The sequence below is a fragment of the Bactrocera tryoni genome, chromosome 5 (genome assembly GCF_016617805.1).
Source record: "Bactrocera tryoni isolate S06 chromosome 5, CSIRO_BtryS06_freeze2, whole genome shotgun sequence".
Lineage (NCBI taxonomy): Eukaryota > Metazoa > Arthropoda > Insecta > Diptera > Tephritidae > Bactrocera > Bactrocera tryoni.
In genome coordinates, this window is record NC_052503.1 from 69,008,012 (window position 1) to 69,022,730 (window position 14,719).

The 14,719-nt window shown below is 33.2% G+C and overlaps 1 protein-coding gene across 11 annotated transcripts in view; it reads left to right on the top strand.

Moving 5' to 3' along the window:
* The window catches only part of LOC120776814 (rab11 family-interacting protein 3), a 131,148-nt gene extending 118,200 nt beyond the window's left edge, over positions 1-12,948 (top strand). For 7 of the 11 annotated variants that reach the window (XM_040107823.1, XM_040107824.1, XM_040107826.1 and 4 more), the window contains 5 exons: positions 4,976-5,110; positions 6,937-7,390; positions 7,454-7,581; positions 8,174-8,212; positions 12,293-12,948. In XM_040107823.1, coding sequence (XP_039963757.1) covers positions 4,976-5,110; positions 6,937-7,390; positions 7,454-7,581; positions 8,174-8,212; positions 12,293-12,418 — 882 coding nt within the window. In that variant the 3' untranslated portion in view covers positions 12,419-12,948. The remainder of the gene's footprint in view (positions 1-4,975; positions 5,111-6,936; positions 7,391-7,453; positions 7,582-8,173; positions 8,213-12,292) is intronic. The other 4 variants (XM_040107825.1, XM_040107827.1, XM_040107822.1 and 1 more) reach the window with 2 other exon arrangements.
* The last annotated feature ends 1,771 nt before the right edge of the window (positions 12,949-14,719 follow it).

Below are 14,719 nucleotides of genomic sequence, written 5' to 3' on the forward strand. Positions count from 1 at the left end.
GTATATGTGTGTGTTGAATATTTGGCAAACTTTTAGTTTGCAAAAACTAAGTTCAATGAATATATAAAGCAATTTTAAATAAAAATAAATAATACAAATATATTTTTTTTTCGAAAATATGCATACATTTTTTCATCAAAGCCAAGAAGATAATAATAAATTCACTCAAATTTGTTGACAAGTGTCTGTCTGTTTTTAAAACTCAATATTAACGAGGTGCTAAGAAGCGGCTAAGTTTTGGCTTTTCAATAGATCAAACTAATAATTTTTGTACTGAAAAGGTCTCTTAGTTTCCTACAGCGATAAGTAAAAACATATTTTATTCATAAAAGATGTTCGAAATTATTATAAATCTATTTTTAATGCCATTCAGAAATCCTCTCTCATTTCGACTGCATCCCTGATAACTCGACAAACTTCAGAGGTGGCCATTCAAAACTCTCTCTCACTTCGAAATACTTCCCGTTACCTTAAACCACTGCGCCTAGGAAGTTACTCCTAGCGGCATCTGCTGCGCGCACATACTTCCGAAAGATATGTGGCTGGAGCGGAGTCGTTGCTGCATAGGCGCAGTGAGCTTTTTCACAGATGTAGCTCAAGGGGCAGGTTGGAGTGAAGTATACTGTCGCAAGCTCTCAATCAACTTTTGTGCAGACTGCCAGGCCAATGTTGTATCTTTCAAGCAGAAAAGCGGAAGTGGCGGGCATCAAGGTAGCAGCAGATGTAATTCTCCGTAATGCCGCTTCTTTTAGCGCGCTATCTAGGACTTCTGCTGATAAGCGACTGTCTTTTTGATACATACCCTGAAGTTCTAGGCATCATAAAGGAGAAGTGTTTCTAGCGGTCTAAGTGGAGGCGTGGCTTCACGAGAACCTAACCTAACTTAATCTAATCTAAATCTGGGTTAGGTTAGGTGAGTTAAGGACCTATCCTAACTTAACCTAATATTTTAGCGATTTTCTCTGTGAAGAATTCGAGCAAGTCTTTTTGCTGAAAACTTTCTCGATTCCATTCGCGATAAAACAATCTGTTCTTTATCCCCTTTTATGTGTCATCAGTGTAGTATTCGTGTTGCCTACCTTTGTTACGGGTGCCAGGTCACAGTGGAATCGCAGTTAACTGTAAAGCTGATGAGATAACAAGAAAAAGGTAACCCAACCCGGCTATGAGTAGAATGGGTACAAGGCGATGCTTCACTCTCATCATGTGTTCTACGACCAGATACTGGGCTTCGCGGCAACTTGGCCAGCGCTGAACTGCTGTCAGACCGATCGTAAGATCCGGTAATCTCCCTACCCTCACTAAGTCTAGCCTCTCCCTAGTTGTGGGTGTTCTAACAGGCCATTGTCCCATCGGCGTCTAAGCGTAAGGCTGAGATTTTTACCGGATACCAGTTACAGAAGTTGTATGGAAGAAGACGAAGGGAAAACTTCGCGGGAACTTGGCCAGCGCAGTGTTTCTATCGGTTTCTGTGATGTCGCAAGATCCTTTTGACCCAAGAGCGATCGTAAGAGATCCGATAAGGTCTCTGCCCTCAGTAAGGCTAGCATCTTCCTAGTTATGGGGATTCTAATAGCCTATGTCCTATCGGCGTCTTTGCCATAAGGTTGAGAATCTTACTAGACGCCAGCTACAGAAGCTGTATAGTAGAAGACGAGGTGGAAACATCACAAGATTTTCTTTTTGAATGTCACGCATTTGGAAGATCAAGGCTTAAACACTTGAGAGCTCATATATTCCACTGAACTGATGGGCAGAGAAATTAAATGCCTGAACAATTTTGTATTGCCCACAAGATGCTTTGTCGGCTTATGAGGTCGGATACAAGACTGTAGATAGTAATAAAAATGTCACCCCTGGACTAGCCATCTAACCTAACCGAACCTACTGAAAGGTTTTTACCAGTGGGTATCTCCAGAATAGTTTGCTATTGGTTCTTGATTGTTAGCTCTGTGGTTAATGTTAATGTTGTTGTTGTTGTTGTTGTTGTAGCAGCATTAAGCACTCTCTAAATAATTTTGATGATTTCTGTCATGTTGACAGTTCGCGTAAGAAAAAAAATTCTGTTGGGGGAGCAGCTCTGTCGTTCATTATTATCCACGGCAAATATTTGTCAATTGATGCTATTTCTTGATGCTGAGTTTATTCTACGGTAATGATCATTCATTGAAGTTACTCATCCGTTCTTATACAGAAGCCTCTTTAAAGAATCTTCATGGTTTTGGACATCGGTATTCATTTCTTTACTCATAGAAGTTTCTAATCGCGGCTTTTAGCATCTGCCTTAGATTAGTTAAATTTTGTATGTTAGCGAATCGAACAAACAACTGGTATAACTACAATAAACTGGTATAATCAAATACAAAAAGAGAGCGGGAGTTATGCGATGATAAGTTAAACCTAGTAGGATAGCGAATCGAACAAACAACTGGTATAACTACAATAAATTGGTATAATCAATTAAAAAAAAAATTGCGTGCGTTTATGCGATGATAAGTTAAATATAGTAAAGCTAGGTTAGCAAATCGAAGAAATAACTGGTATAACTACAATAAACTGGTATAAAAAATAACTGGTATAAATAAAATAAACTAGTTTACGTTGTTGATGAACCTTAGCGATACTTATGGTGTTGTATTTTCTTTAGTAATTTTCTTGAAAGAGAGCAGAGTTTAAACTAAGCGAGTGAAGTGTTGATGAATGCTATAACTCTTATGTATGTATGTATATATGTATTATTGCAAGAGTTTCATAAACTCTTTTTTGACTCTCTATATGTACTGTCTTATCACACATTTTGTCGGCGTGTGAGCGCTCAACAGTTACTTTGACTTTACAAATACAAACAGACAAATTAGATAAGACATGTTGCTTGTCGGCTTGTCGGCTTCTTGTGTGCAGCGCGAATCGAATGTAAACAAGCGGGGTGCGCAAAGTACACATTATACTTCGAGTCTGCTGGCCGGCAACGAGTGTCCAACTGTTGAAGCCAGTATGAAGTTAGTCTGTTTATATGTACAAATAACAACAAAAACATACACATGTACTTAACAAAGCGGGCTGAAGATAATGAATGACTGACGACGCCACAAATGGCAAGGGGTTAACTTTGAAATATGTACGAAATGTCAAAAAAGTACAACAACAAAAACGCAATACGATAAATACCATTTATGAACAGTATGCGAATTCAACTTGCTCAAGAATTTTGCATATTTTAAATGGCATGCAGCAGCGTAGTAAAAATTAGCTGCTCGCTGTTTATAGACAAATATGGGTTTTGTGGCAACGCCAACACTTGCACGTTGAACACTGAACTCGAGGCGTTAAATGCAACTGCTATTAGCGCTAATGCGGGCGTGTAAGATCTTCAGCAAAAACAACAACACACCGCCATTCCATAGTCAAGTGTCGCTACCTTCTTCCTCTTCTGTCTATACCCACTCCTTGCAAGTGTCTACAGTTGAGAAGCAAGCGTTTTACACTGACTTCACTCAGCGTGTAGCGAAGCTCAGTTGTTGTTGAGTGTGTCAGCGCATAAGACGTGTGTAGATAAATACATATGAATTGAAATTTATTTAAAAATTAATTATTTAAAAAAAAAATTATTAAAGAAAATATATAGTACATATAAAAAAAATTTTAAAAAATATAAGAAAAAAATTCTTCAAAAATAAATTTAAAAAAATATTTAAAAAATATTATAAAAAATATTTAAAAATTAATGTTAAAAAATTAAAAAACATTTTTTTTTTTCAAAATTATTAAAAAATTTATAAAAAAATAAATATTAAAAAACATATTTCAAAAAATATTATAAAAAAAATATTAAAAAAGAATTTTTTTTCAAAATTTTTTTCAAATTTTTAAAAAATGTTTATTAGTAGCAATGTGTAGAAACAAAAGAAATTTGCGTCGTATCGAAGGCATGGATGATGATTTTTTGGTGATTCATAAATTATAAATGACATTTTGACAAAAAATATTCCATAAATATATATGTTAATCGCACAATAAGCATAACAAAAAAACACAACAAAAAATTCTACAAAACATAAAAACTGCAGCACAAAAAATATTGAACAAATGCATTTGAAAACACCAATGGCGGATGTGTTGCTCATTGATGATCTGCTCGGCGATTTGCGTGTACTAAAAAGCAGTTGTGTTAGTATTAGCGCTAATTGAAAATATAAGACAAAAACAAAATGAAAAAAAAAATAAAAATTAATAAAATATCTTACGTATAATATTTTTGTGTCTGACATTTGGCCTGCGCGGCGCGCCAAACCGACATTAATTGCATGGCAATTAGCGCACAAAGCTCACATACATATCATCACCTAAATGCAAAATAACGTAACATCATTTTTCATATTTAGAATATGTATTATAATAGAAACCAATCACATTGAAACATAATTTGAGTTTAGGTTATAAAATGGCTATATATTGGTTATAAAATGGTTATATATTGGTTATAAAATGGTTATATATTGGTTATAAAATGGTTATATATTGGTTATAAAATGGTTATATATTGGTTATTATATCTGATATCGATTTTTTTTGATGATACGTTCTTTTGCATTTTAGGTGACGATATACATACTATATTTTCAAATTTTAATAAAAAAAATTAAAGCATATTTATTTGTTTATTTACTTTGTCTTTGTACTGCTCGCCGCTTATCAGCCGGCTACTCATACATACATATTATATCATTATTATATCTGACAGCGATTTTCAATTTTGTTTTTTATGATACGTTGTTTTGCATTATAGGTGGCGATATATGTACAATATTTACAAAAAATAATAAAAAAAAATAAAATATTGTTTTTATTTGTTTATTTACTTTGTTTTTGTACTGCTTGCCGCTTATCAGCTGGCTGCTAATGTCTATTTCACTATCAACTTTTACTTGTTGTTACACATATTTACATTACGCTCTTCCGCTCTTTCTTTTTACAGTTGGAACTGCTGCAACGTCAAGTGACCGACTTGGCTGACACACAAAATATCGCTGAGGATCGCACGACGCGCACAAAGACCGAATATGCTGTGCTGCAGACACGCTATCATATGCTCGAGGAGCAATATCGGGAGGTGAGTGGAGATAGATAATATTTTCTCGAGGCAAAGTTTGGGGAAAAAAGACTTTGTACTAAAAGCTGAAGAAACGTTTGAAAATGAAGAGAATCTTGAATGAATGAATCTGTTACTCGCTACTATTTTCTGGTATAACATTTTTTACTTTTGACAGACACTTATAGCATATCTTCGTTAACAGTTTCAAACACCATGAAAATTTTCTCCAATCATCTATTGATCTGGAGAGCATCAGCTGTTACAAATAATCCAGGCTAACTTCTAAAGAAACAGCATAGTCACAGCCATAACCTATGCTTCTGTCATCTTCTTCTGTTTATATCTTCGCATCTGTTTATAAGTGCTTTCGTCATTGAATGCACACTACACTTTTACCAACTTTTGAAAGCCAAATTAGTCGATCTCTGAGTTGATCGTCGAAAAAATTTGGTAGAGACATAATCTAATATTATAGGTTTTCAGGTTTCAGGTTACTTTCAATTCTTCGAACTTCCTTCTAACCTAAAATGTCTCACAAAAACATATCAGTTCCTTTGAGATGGTCTAAATCTTGCAAGACTCTGTACTCCATAGACAATATCTGACTATATATACACCTAGCTAAGTTAGGTGAGGAGGCCATTCCAAACAGGGACCTTACTTGACAGGTGTAGATCACCGGTACGTTGTGGTGCCTAAAAACTCCCATATTATAGATAATAAGACACTTACAAATCGTCATAACGCCTTGAGCTTATCACGAATTTGTTTAGACGGCTTATGATAATATCGGTCGTCGTCTTCTGGTTCGTGACTGATTCAGTCTTTCAAAAGCTGAAATAAGAGGAGATAGAGCCTGTATGTTTCCACCTTGTCCTTCTCAATAAAATTTCACACCTCACAACATTTTTAACTACCGCATGCGCGGCAAGTTGAACTTTGCTAAAGACAAGTAGTTAAGTAGATCTTCTGCGTTCTACACTAGAATGAAAGGATCTCGCAATCACACAGGCATCGACCAGCGCCAACGAAGTGCATGAGAACTCCATTGCTCCACTGCTAGAATGCAAGATTCCAAAGAAGAACTAACTTGTTCCAATATCGAAGTGAGTGGGCTTATTGACTTTGCAGGGGACAACGATTCCGCTGCGACCAGGCAGCCAAACGAGTCTGATGATGAAGTAGCATTTCTAATGAGGACTGACAGTTCTTGACTAGCTTTTGGTCACATTTAACGAGCTCACTATAACCGGTCTGCTGTCGGTGCGAATGCTCATCTCCATGAAAGAAGCTGCATTGCACACTACAGTGGTCCAGTAGCCTAAAGCTAAGATTGAAAGAGCGTTCCTTACAGAAAGTTGCTGCTCCAAACTTCCCTCCTAACTTCGACCCATCCATAAAAAAGCTTTCTGCGCCTCTTCTCCAGCGCTTCCATATATCCCTTGTCGGTATGTGAGTAGAGAAAAAGCTAATACGAAGGAGGAGATATTTTCGGCCTTGATTTCTTATCCTTAGGGGGATCCTTAGGGATAAGAAATTTGAATTTTCTTATCTTATTGCAGAACCGAAAATCTGCATCAAGGTCATTGGAATATTAGCGAAGAATCTCTCATGGAATTTGAATGCTTCGAAAGTCTATGTTTGACGATGATTGCTAGCTGATCTTGTTATTATTGACCCCAAGTTTAGTTTACTTCCCTTCGAACCACAAGTTTAGCTTCCTTCTTTTAAAATTCTTTAGTGAATGGGTCACCTGAAAGTCCAGCTGTGCTATTAAATATAGGTTTATTTCTTCATCTTTTCAATATAAACTTTAAAACCCTCTTTTTTTTCTCCTTGCTCAGTCCGAGTTGCGCGCCGAAGAGCGTCTGGCCGAAGAACAGAAACGTTACCGTGAACTACTGGCACGCGTCGAACGCGAAGCGGCGCTCCAAAATGAAAATTGCCAAATCAAGATCAAAACTATAGAATTGGAAGCGAACACATTACGCGAAGAGGCACAACGCCTGCGCGTGCTCTGTGACAAACAAGCTAATGACTTGCATCGCACGGAGGAGAAATATGAATTGGCGCGCGATCAAATTGCGGCACTGCAACAGGATCTCGATGAGACGGTGCAGCGCGAACGCAAATACGAAGACGATAAGAAGGCGTCCGAGGAGCTAATGCTGGAGTTGAGCAAAGAATTGGAACGGCTGCGCGCCGAAACGGGGCCAGCGCTGCCAACCACCTCGCCGGAGACAATAAGACTGGAAGAGCTGCATCAGGAACTGGAGGAGATGCGGCAAAAGAACAAAGGTATGCCGCCATATAATTTACTATATATGTAGTTGTTTTTGTAAATAATATAAATATTTTTAGCTTTGGAGGAGCAAAATGAAGAGCTGCAGGCGCAAGTGCTCACGCGCGGCGTGGAAGAGGGCCGCAATCTGCTGAACGGCACGCTGAATAGCTTAGCGCAAGAGCTGGAGGAAATGTCACAAGCACAGGTGGGTGGCGCAAATGATTTTTAATTGGCACTTAGCAAATATTTATTTTATGCACTGCTTTGGGACATGCTAGAAGCTTTTATAGCCGACAAGCTTTCGCTCTAACACCGTCGCTCATGCTTACGCGCACACAGCATACAACAAACACACACATGAAACATATGTATACGCGGGCGTATAATGAAAGCTTAACGCCCACATAAACACTTGCACACACAATGCTGCATTGCTTTGGCATTAGCTTTGCAGAGCTTTTAGTAACGAGCTTGCAGCTTTAAAAAAAATAATAATTATAGCAAGCGATCATAAAAGAAATAGTTATAATTTTATTATTATATTAATTTTATTATTTTTTGTGCGGAGCTTAAAAGCTTTGCCTTCTTATTTATTATATTTTTTTTTAATTTTCAGTTTAGGTTTTTTTTTTTAGTTTTGTTTCTTCGTTCGTTTTTATATATTTTCCGCTTTGTTTCGTGCCCTCACTCGTACACATATTCGTATACATCCCGTTATAACGCTCACTTTATCTATGCATATGTATATGTTGTTTATTATTTTGTATTCTCCTTTCTTTTATTTATTTTTATTACAGGATTCTGTGGATTCAGCCACATTAGCATCTCTAAGTCAGGTAATAAACAACAAAAAGCAAAAGTGTTTAACCAAAAAGATGCAAAAACAAGTAATTTGTGTTGGAATGTTTTACTATTGGTTTGGGTTTGGTGATTGGTGAAAGCTTTTGAGGAAATTAACTCACTTAACAATAATAAACATAATACTCTGCAAATAACTGACAGTTAACGAGAGAGGGTGGAGATGGTGTACTTTGTAATACAAATGCGGAAACATATGTCATGCTGTGAAAGCTCGTTGAAAGCTTCATAAGAAAAAAGCTTCATAATATTCTTCGAATAACTGACATTTAACGAGGAAAAGTTGAATACTTTGTAATAAAAAAGTATAAATATATGACATGCTGTGAAAGCTCGTTGAAAGCTTCTTAAGAAAAAAGGTTCATAATATTCTTCGAATAACTGACATTTAACGAGGGAAATTGAATACTTTGTAATAAAAAAGTAGAAAAATATGAAAAGCTGCGAAAGCTCGTTGAAAGCTTCATATTATTCTTCGAATAACTGACATTTAACGAGAGAGTGTTGATTGTATACTTTGTAATAAAGATGTAGAAGCATATGCCATGCTGTGAAAGCTCGTTGAAAGCTTCGTAAAAGTTAGCGTTGCTATAAAAATCGCAAAAATATTAAAATAGAGCAAGTAAGGAAGAATAATCGCTAATTTAAAGTGTAAAAATATAAGAAGATAATTTCTAAAAATTTTGGTAATAGCGGAAATACGGCAAATAATAATTTAAAAAAGCTCTAGACAAACAACAGCTTTCCAGAAAAGCTTCTAAAGATTTCGTTGAATTATAAAAACATCAAGCCTACATCATATAGCTCAAAATATAAATAAGTAGTCAAGAACAGGTGAACCGTTGGATCTGCTTATACTGCAAAAAAAGCATTAAAGGCGATATATTTCGAAATCAGATGTCTCACCTAGATTACTTGAAAACTGAACGTCAAAGTACTGCAAGCCTAAAAAAACAGAGAAACGAAAAATTAACTACCTTTATCGTAACATTTTCTCGGGAGCTATCTTAAAAAGCTAAACTGCTGAAGTCTAGGCTCAGAAAAATCACATTTGATCGCCGAAAACTGTTTTTCTTATGAGAAAGTGTCATTTTGGTGCGAATTCTGAAGCGCTGGTATTAAACAACAAATTTTCGATAGAAATTTTTGTGCAGAGCCACTGAAAGCCTGCTATTGCCTGCGTAGAATACATTAATGAATCAAGCGTTCAAGATGACGGTAATAAATTAGAATGAAGTAAAGTTAAAAACCGACATAAAGGTCTTGGTAAAGAATGTAATCAGCATAATCTGCTTCAAAGTCAACCAGGTCAATGATAGAAATCGACATATTTGTGTTTACCTTTGATTTTACTAAAGAATAAATATGGAAAATATATATGGATATAAAAGAGACGGCAAAGTTATATTTATAAAAGGAAAAATAAATTTCGAAAACTAATAATAATCATAAATATATAAAATTCAAATATAAATTGGAAAAACCAGCGAGAACGCGGTACTTCGCAGGTGTTGTTCAGCAAGAATAAAAAGAATAGAGTTCCACCGGAACACGAAATAAATTTATAAAAAAGAAATATTATTTAATTATTATTACTAATAGTTTTACATATTCTAAGTTTTATAAACATTAATTTGTCATTAATTCATTATGGGTATTCACAATACAAATATTATTATCAACACATACATACTACATACATCATACTTTGGTCACATGTGGTCATAAGTACATGGAACTTGTGGTTTTGGACATAAAGTGAACTAATTTTCTATTTAAAAATATTTTCCTTAGATCTTTATTAAAATAAGTATGAATTTTCTGTAGAATATTTACAACTTCAGCTTGATATCCCTTGAAATGTGGAGAACAGTCTGTGAACTCAAGAAAAAGATCAGAAATTTCATAGCACTGCTACTGTAACATAATCCCTAGACCTTCGAAAAAAATTTTTTCGACTCTTTTATAGGTTACGTGGGGTTTCTCGGTCTATTTTTAATTTTTTTTTTTCAAATATGAAATGAAATATTTTACTCAAACTTTTTACTATTCCAAGGCTACATATAAAAAAATTTTCTGACATTTTGAAATAAAGTATTCAAAAACCTCCACAGATCCTCGGAAAAACTGGCACCGCGTTGACGCAGACGGTTTTCCAAAAAATCTGCAAATTTTGGTGAAAATTGCTCAACGTTTTTTATAAATAATTTAAATTTTTTCCCTCTTCGTTCGAGACCTTCCAAATTATAACACGCAGATCTCTGGAAAGTTTATAGGTTGAGTAGTCCGCTAGAAATCTTGAAAACCGATTTTAATTTTTTTCCCTTCGCTTAACTATACATATCTCGAATACCTGTCTAAAATTTCACTAAGATTGGTTGAGTGGTCTGCTAGAAATCTTGTCATTCAACTTTGAAAACAGATTTTCGAGAAAACTGCGTTTAAAGTTTTAAGCGCATATATTGCTGACCTCGAGCCAACAACTTTTCAAGGTTGTATCGCCAAACTATAACCCTGACTAACTTGAGCATTTAGGAAAATTTTCTAGAGCTGTTATGGGATAAAAAGGCATTAAAAAATCGAGTTTTTGAAGCCCATGAAACCCTCTAAAGAACATTCGCCAAGCAACTGTCGACTAAAATAATTTTCTTTCTATCCCTTTTTGCGTCGTCGGCAGTTAGACCAAGGCAGTATAATAGATTTTCTAGAAGATAGAAGCGACCCATATGCGAAGATTCCTTACCGATTTAGTTGTTTGGTGGGTTATAGTTTCAGAAAATTATCTGTTTGTTAAGTCATGGACCTTTATTAATATTTCTAATTTTGCTATTGTTCTTGCAAATGCAGTGTATCAGATCGTAACCAGGTGCGCCTTATCTGGGTGCCAGGTCATAAAGGTTTAGCCGGGAATGAACTGGCTGATGAGCTCGCCCGCTCCGCGGCATCCACCAACATGGTAGGACGTGAACCTTACATTGCGGTTGGTCCCATACCATAAACGAGATGCTTTGCAAAGATGAAGCAGTCGGTTGGGAGAGGTATTGGTAACAACTCCTTAAAAGGTTTAAGTATGTAATCAAGCTCTCAAAGCATAAACTCAGGCTACTTCTACACTGGCCATTGTAAGCTCAAGGTGAACTTATATAATATGGGCCTTACTTCTTGTGGGAATTGCCGGTTCTGCGACTCGGAGTTTGAAACTCCGGAACACCAGTTAATTGGCTGCACAGTAGTCTATAGGCGCAGAATAAAGGTCTTTGAATCCTTGTTTCCAAATAGGGATCACATCGCCCTTGTATCAGTGTTTCCAAATAAGGGTCACAGCGCCTCAATAGCACCTAGCAGTATACTGGAATTTATTGTATATTTGCTGGGGGCTAAGCGAGTCGTTGTGACTTAGGAGAGCGCACAATACATCTTAGGTCGCGGTGCAATCCTCATTTATTTATCTAATCTGAATACTCCTTCCAAATAAGTTTATTGAGCGCTTCCGAGTTGACAATCCTTTATCGGTTGCATTTCGGTTGCTTGAACCCGACAGTCTCACGAACCGTAGTTCTACTCTCCACTGCCGCTGTGAAAAAGCAGATATTGCTATTAGGGAATTATAAAGTGGATATCTGACGACCTATTATTATTGGGACCCTTTCTCTTTCATTCATTATTTGGAGTAATAAATAATAATTTAGTACCGCAATCCGGTTAGTAAATGCAGTCCGTGCTGATCTTGAAGTGAGCTTTAAATATCTGAAGATTCTGTTGTCAACTTATTTCGAAGGTATTTGATCTAAAAGCTTGGATTTGCCTAACTTCAGCGCCGCTTTTGTGGTAAACTTGTGAAAATTAAAATTATTAAAATGTTCTGGCACCAAACTCCACCTCCAATCTTAAACATAATGTTTATCAGTATAGACTTTCCCTTCAAAAACTTCTCTACCCCTATCGGCCTAGGATTTCTCCACTAATAACATAAATATAGTTAGATTTAGAATTAATGCAATATGTATTCTAAAAAAAACATAATTTATTAAATTCAATCTTCATCTTCTCATTTACAGTTGCAACAAGCCTTTCAAGAGAAGGAAGACGAGAATACCCGCCTGAAGCATTATATCGATACGATACTATTGAACATCGTAGAGAATTATCCGCAGCTATTGGAAGTCAAGCCGATTGCGAAATAAAGTGCATTTGCAGAGGCAGCACAGGGGCAGGGAGAAAACGCCGCCGAAACTGAAAGACAAGAGAAAACTAATTACTTGTAATAAGAGTAACAAGCCCTGAAACAAGAGTAAAAGTAATATGTGGAATTTATTTTTATCAGAAAATAAAATCAAATCAACACGGTCAACGCTAGTTATGAATTTGAAACACTTCTTCCAGCCAACTATAGATTGTACTAGTTTTTTTTAGGACCAGTCAGCTACAAGTGACCGCGTTGTATAAAAATGTCTTTTGTTTCTTGTTTAAAATTGGTTGCAGTCACAGCTTGTGTGCTATTGGCTAATAATAAATTACACTAAATTGTTCTTGACTTTAAAATTATGTCATTTGCGAGGTCACTGCAAGTTAGTTCTATGTTTCCTAAAGCTGTGCGCGAAACTTTTTTTTTGTTTTTGAGTTTTTATTAAACTTTAATATCTACGTACATAAAGTACTATACTATATAAACACCGGAGTCACCGGAAACTGATGAAGAACAAATAGAGAAAATTTAACTATAAATAAATACTACTATTATATACGTATACATTAAAACAACAACAGTTTAGTTCGAAAGCATTAATAATAATAACAATTAACAAAAAAATATATCTAAAAATTTAACTTAAATTATGTAATGAAAATATAAATTAACAACATGAGTATAACAATAGAGTCCTAAATGTATATATATATACTGATATTGATATATATAATATATATGCCCACATGCATGAAATATGAGAAAATATGCCAAGCTAATGGGTAATACATAGAGAACTAAAAAGTCCAACAACAGTTTATAGTTTTATACGCAAAAATATTTTTAAACAATTTTAATATTGTACACAATAAAAACAACAAGCGAAATATAAATAATTTGAAAGAAATATTAAATAAAACCTAATAGTTATTAAATAAATAAAAACTGGTTGATTAATTAAGATGTTAATATAAAATATATAAATTATTTGAAAGAAATATAAAATAAAAAATTATAAAAATTAATAAATTAAATAAAATATAAAAATTAAAATAAATAATAAATGAGGGGAAAAAATAAATACATTTTGTTAAACATAAAGCAAACAAAAAGATTAAAAACCGTACCATCAAGAAATACAAAAGCATTTACAATAAAAAATAGTAAAGAAAAGAATAATTTTAATAAATTAATGTTAATAGCAATATAAACTACATATATATAAAATATGAAGCATAATATAAATAAAATATAATAATATATTTAAAATTATATATTTTTTATTAATATTATAATAGTCATAAAAATAATAAAAATAAATAAAACGTGAAGCATATATAATATAAAATAAAATAATTTGTAAAAAAAAATAATTTATTATAACTACATTTTAATAAAAATATAATAATAATAAAATAAATATTGTGAAAAAAAATTTAATTTAAAAAAAATAATAATTTTTTTAATTTTTTACATATTAAATTTTAGTTAATTTTTTTTTATTTATACTTCATCGCATTTTTTTATTTATTTCATTGTAATATTTTTTGTTTTAAATTTTTTTTAATTACTTACAGTGATGGAATAACAAAACAAATTAATAGAAAAAGAAAAAGAAAGAAATGAAAGAAAATAGGATGAAATATAAATTAAATTAATTAATCAAAATTAAAAAAAAAGTTAAAAAGGAAAATTAAAAAATACAAATAAAATAAAAAAATACGATGATAGATAAATAAAAATAATTAATTAAAATATAATTGTAAAAAATTAAAAAAAAAAAATAATATAAATTATATATTATTAAAATATATAAAATCAACACAAAATATAAAAGACAATAAAACAGAATAACTTTAAAAATATTGAAAAAAGCAAATAAAAACAAAATAAAACATAATATTATACTTGAACTTGAATAAAAAGTTTACAATTTGTTTCAAAGTAAAGAAAAATAAGAGAACTAAAAAGTTTAAATAAAATATGCGATAATAAAAACTGAAAATAAAATAACTAGAATCAAATTCGAAAAAGTCCACACAACATAAATCTAAAAAAATTACGTAAATATAAATATATCGGAAGAGAATAAAGTAAATATATATAAAATAATTTAAAATAAAATAACATAAAAAATTTTAAATAAATAAAAATGAACTTTGTATAAACAAAACAAAAACTTATTTAGTTAAAAAATCGAAAAAAATGATTATTATATTATTTAAAAAAAAGGGATCAAAAGAATAAACTACATAAAAATGAATAATTTATATAAATTAAATTAAAAACAAAAAAAAAA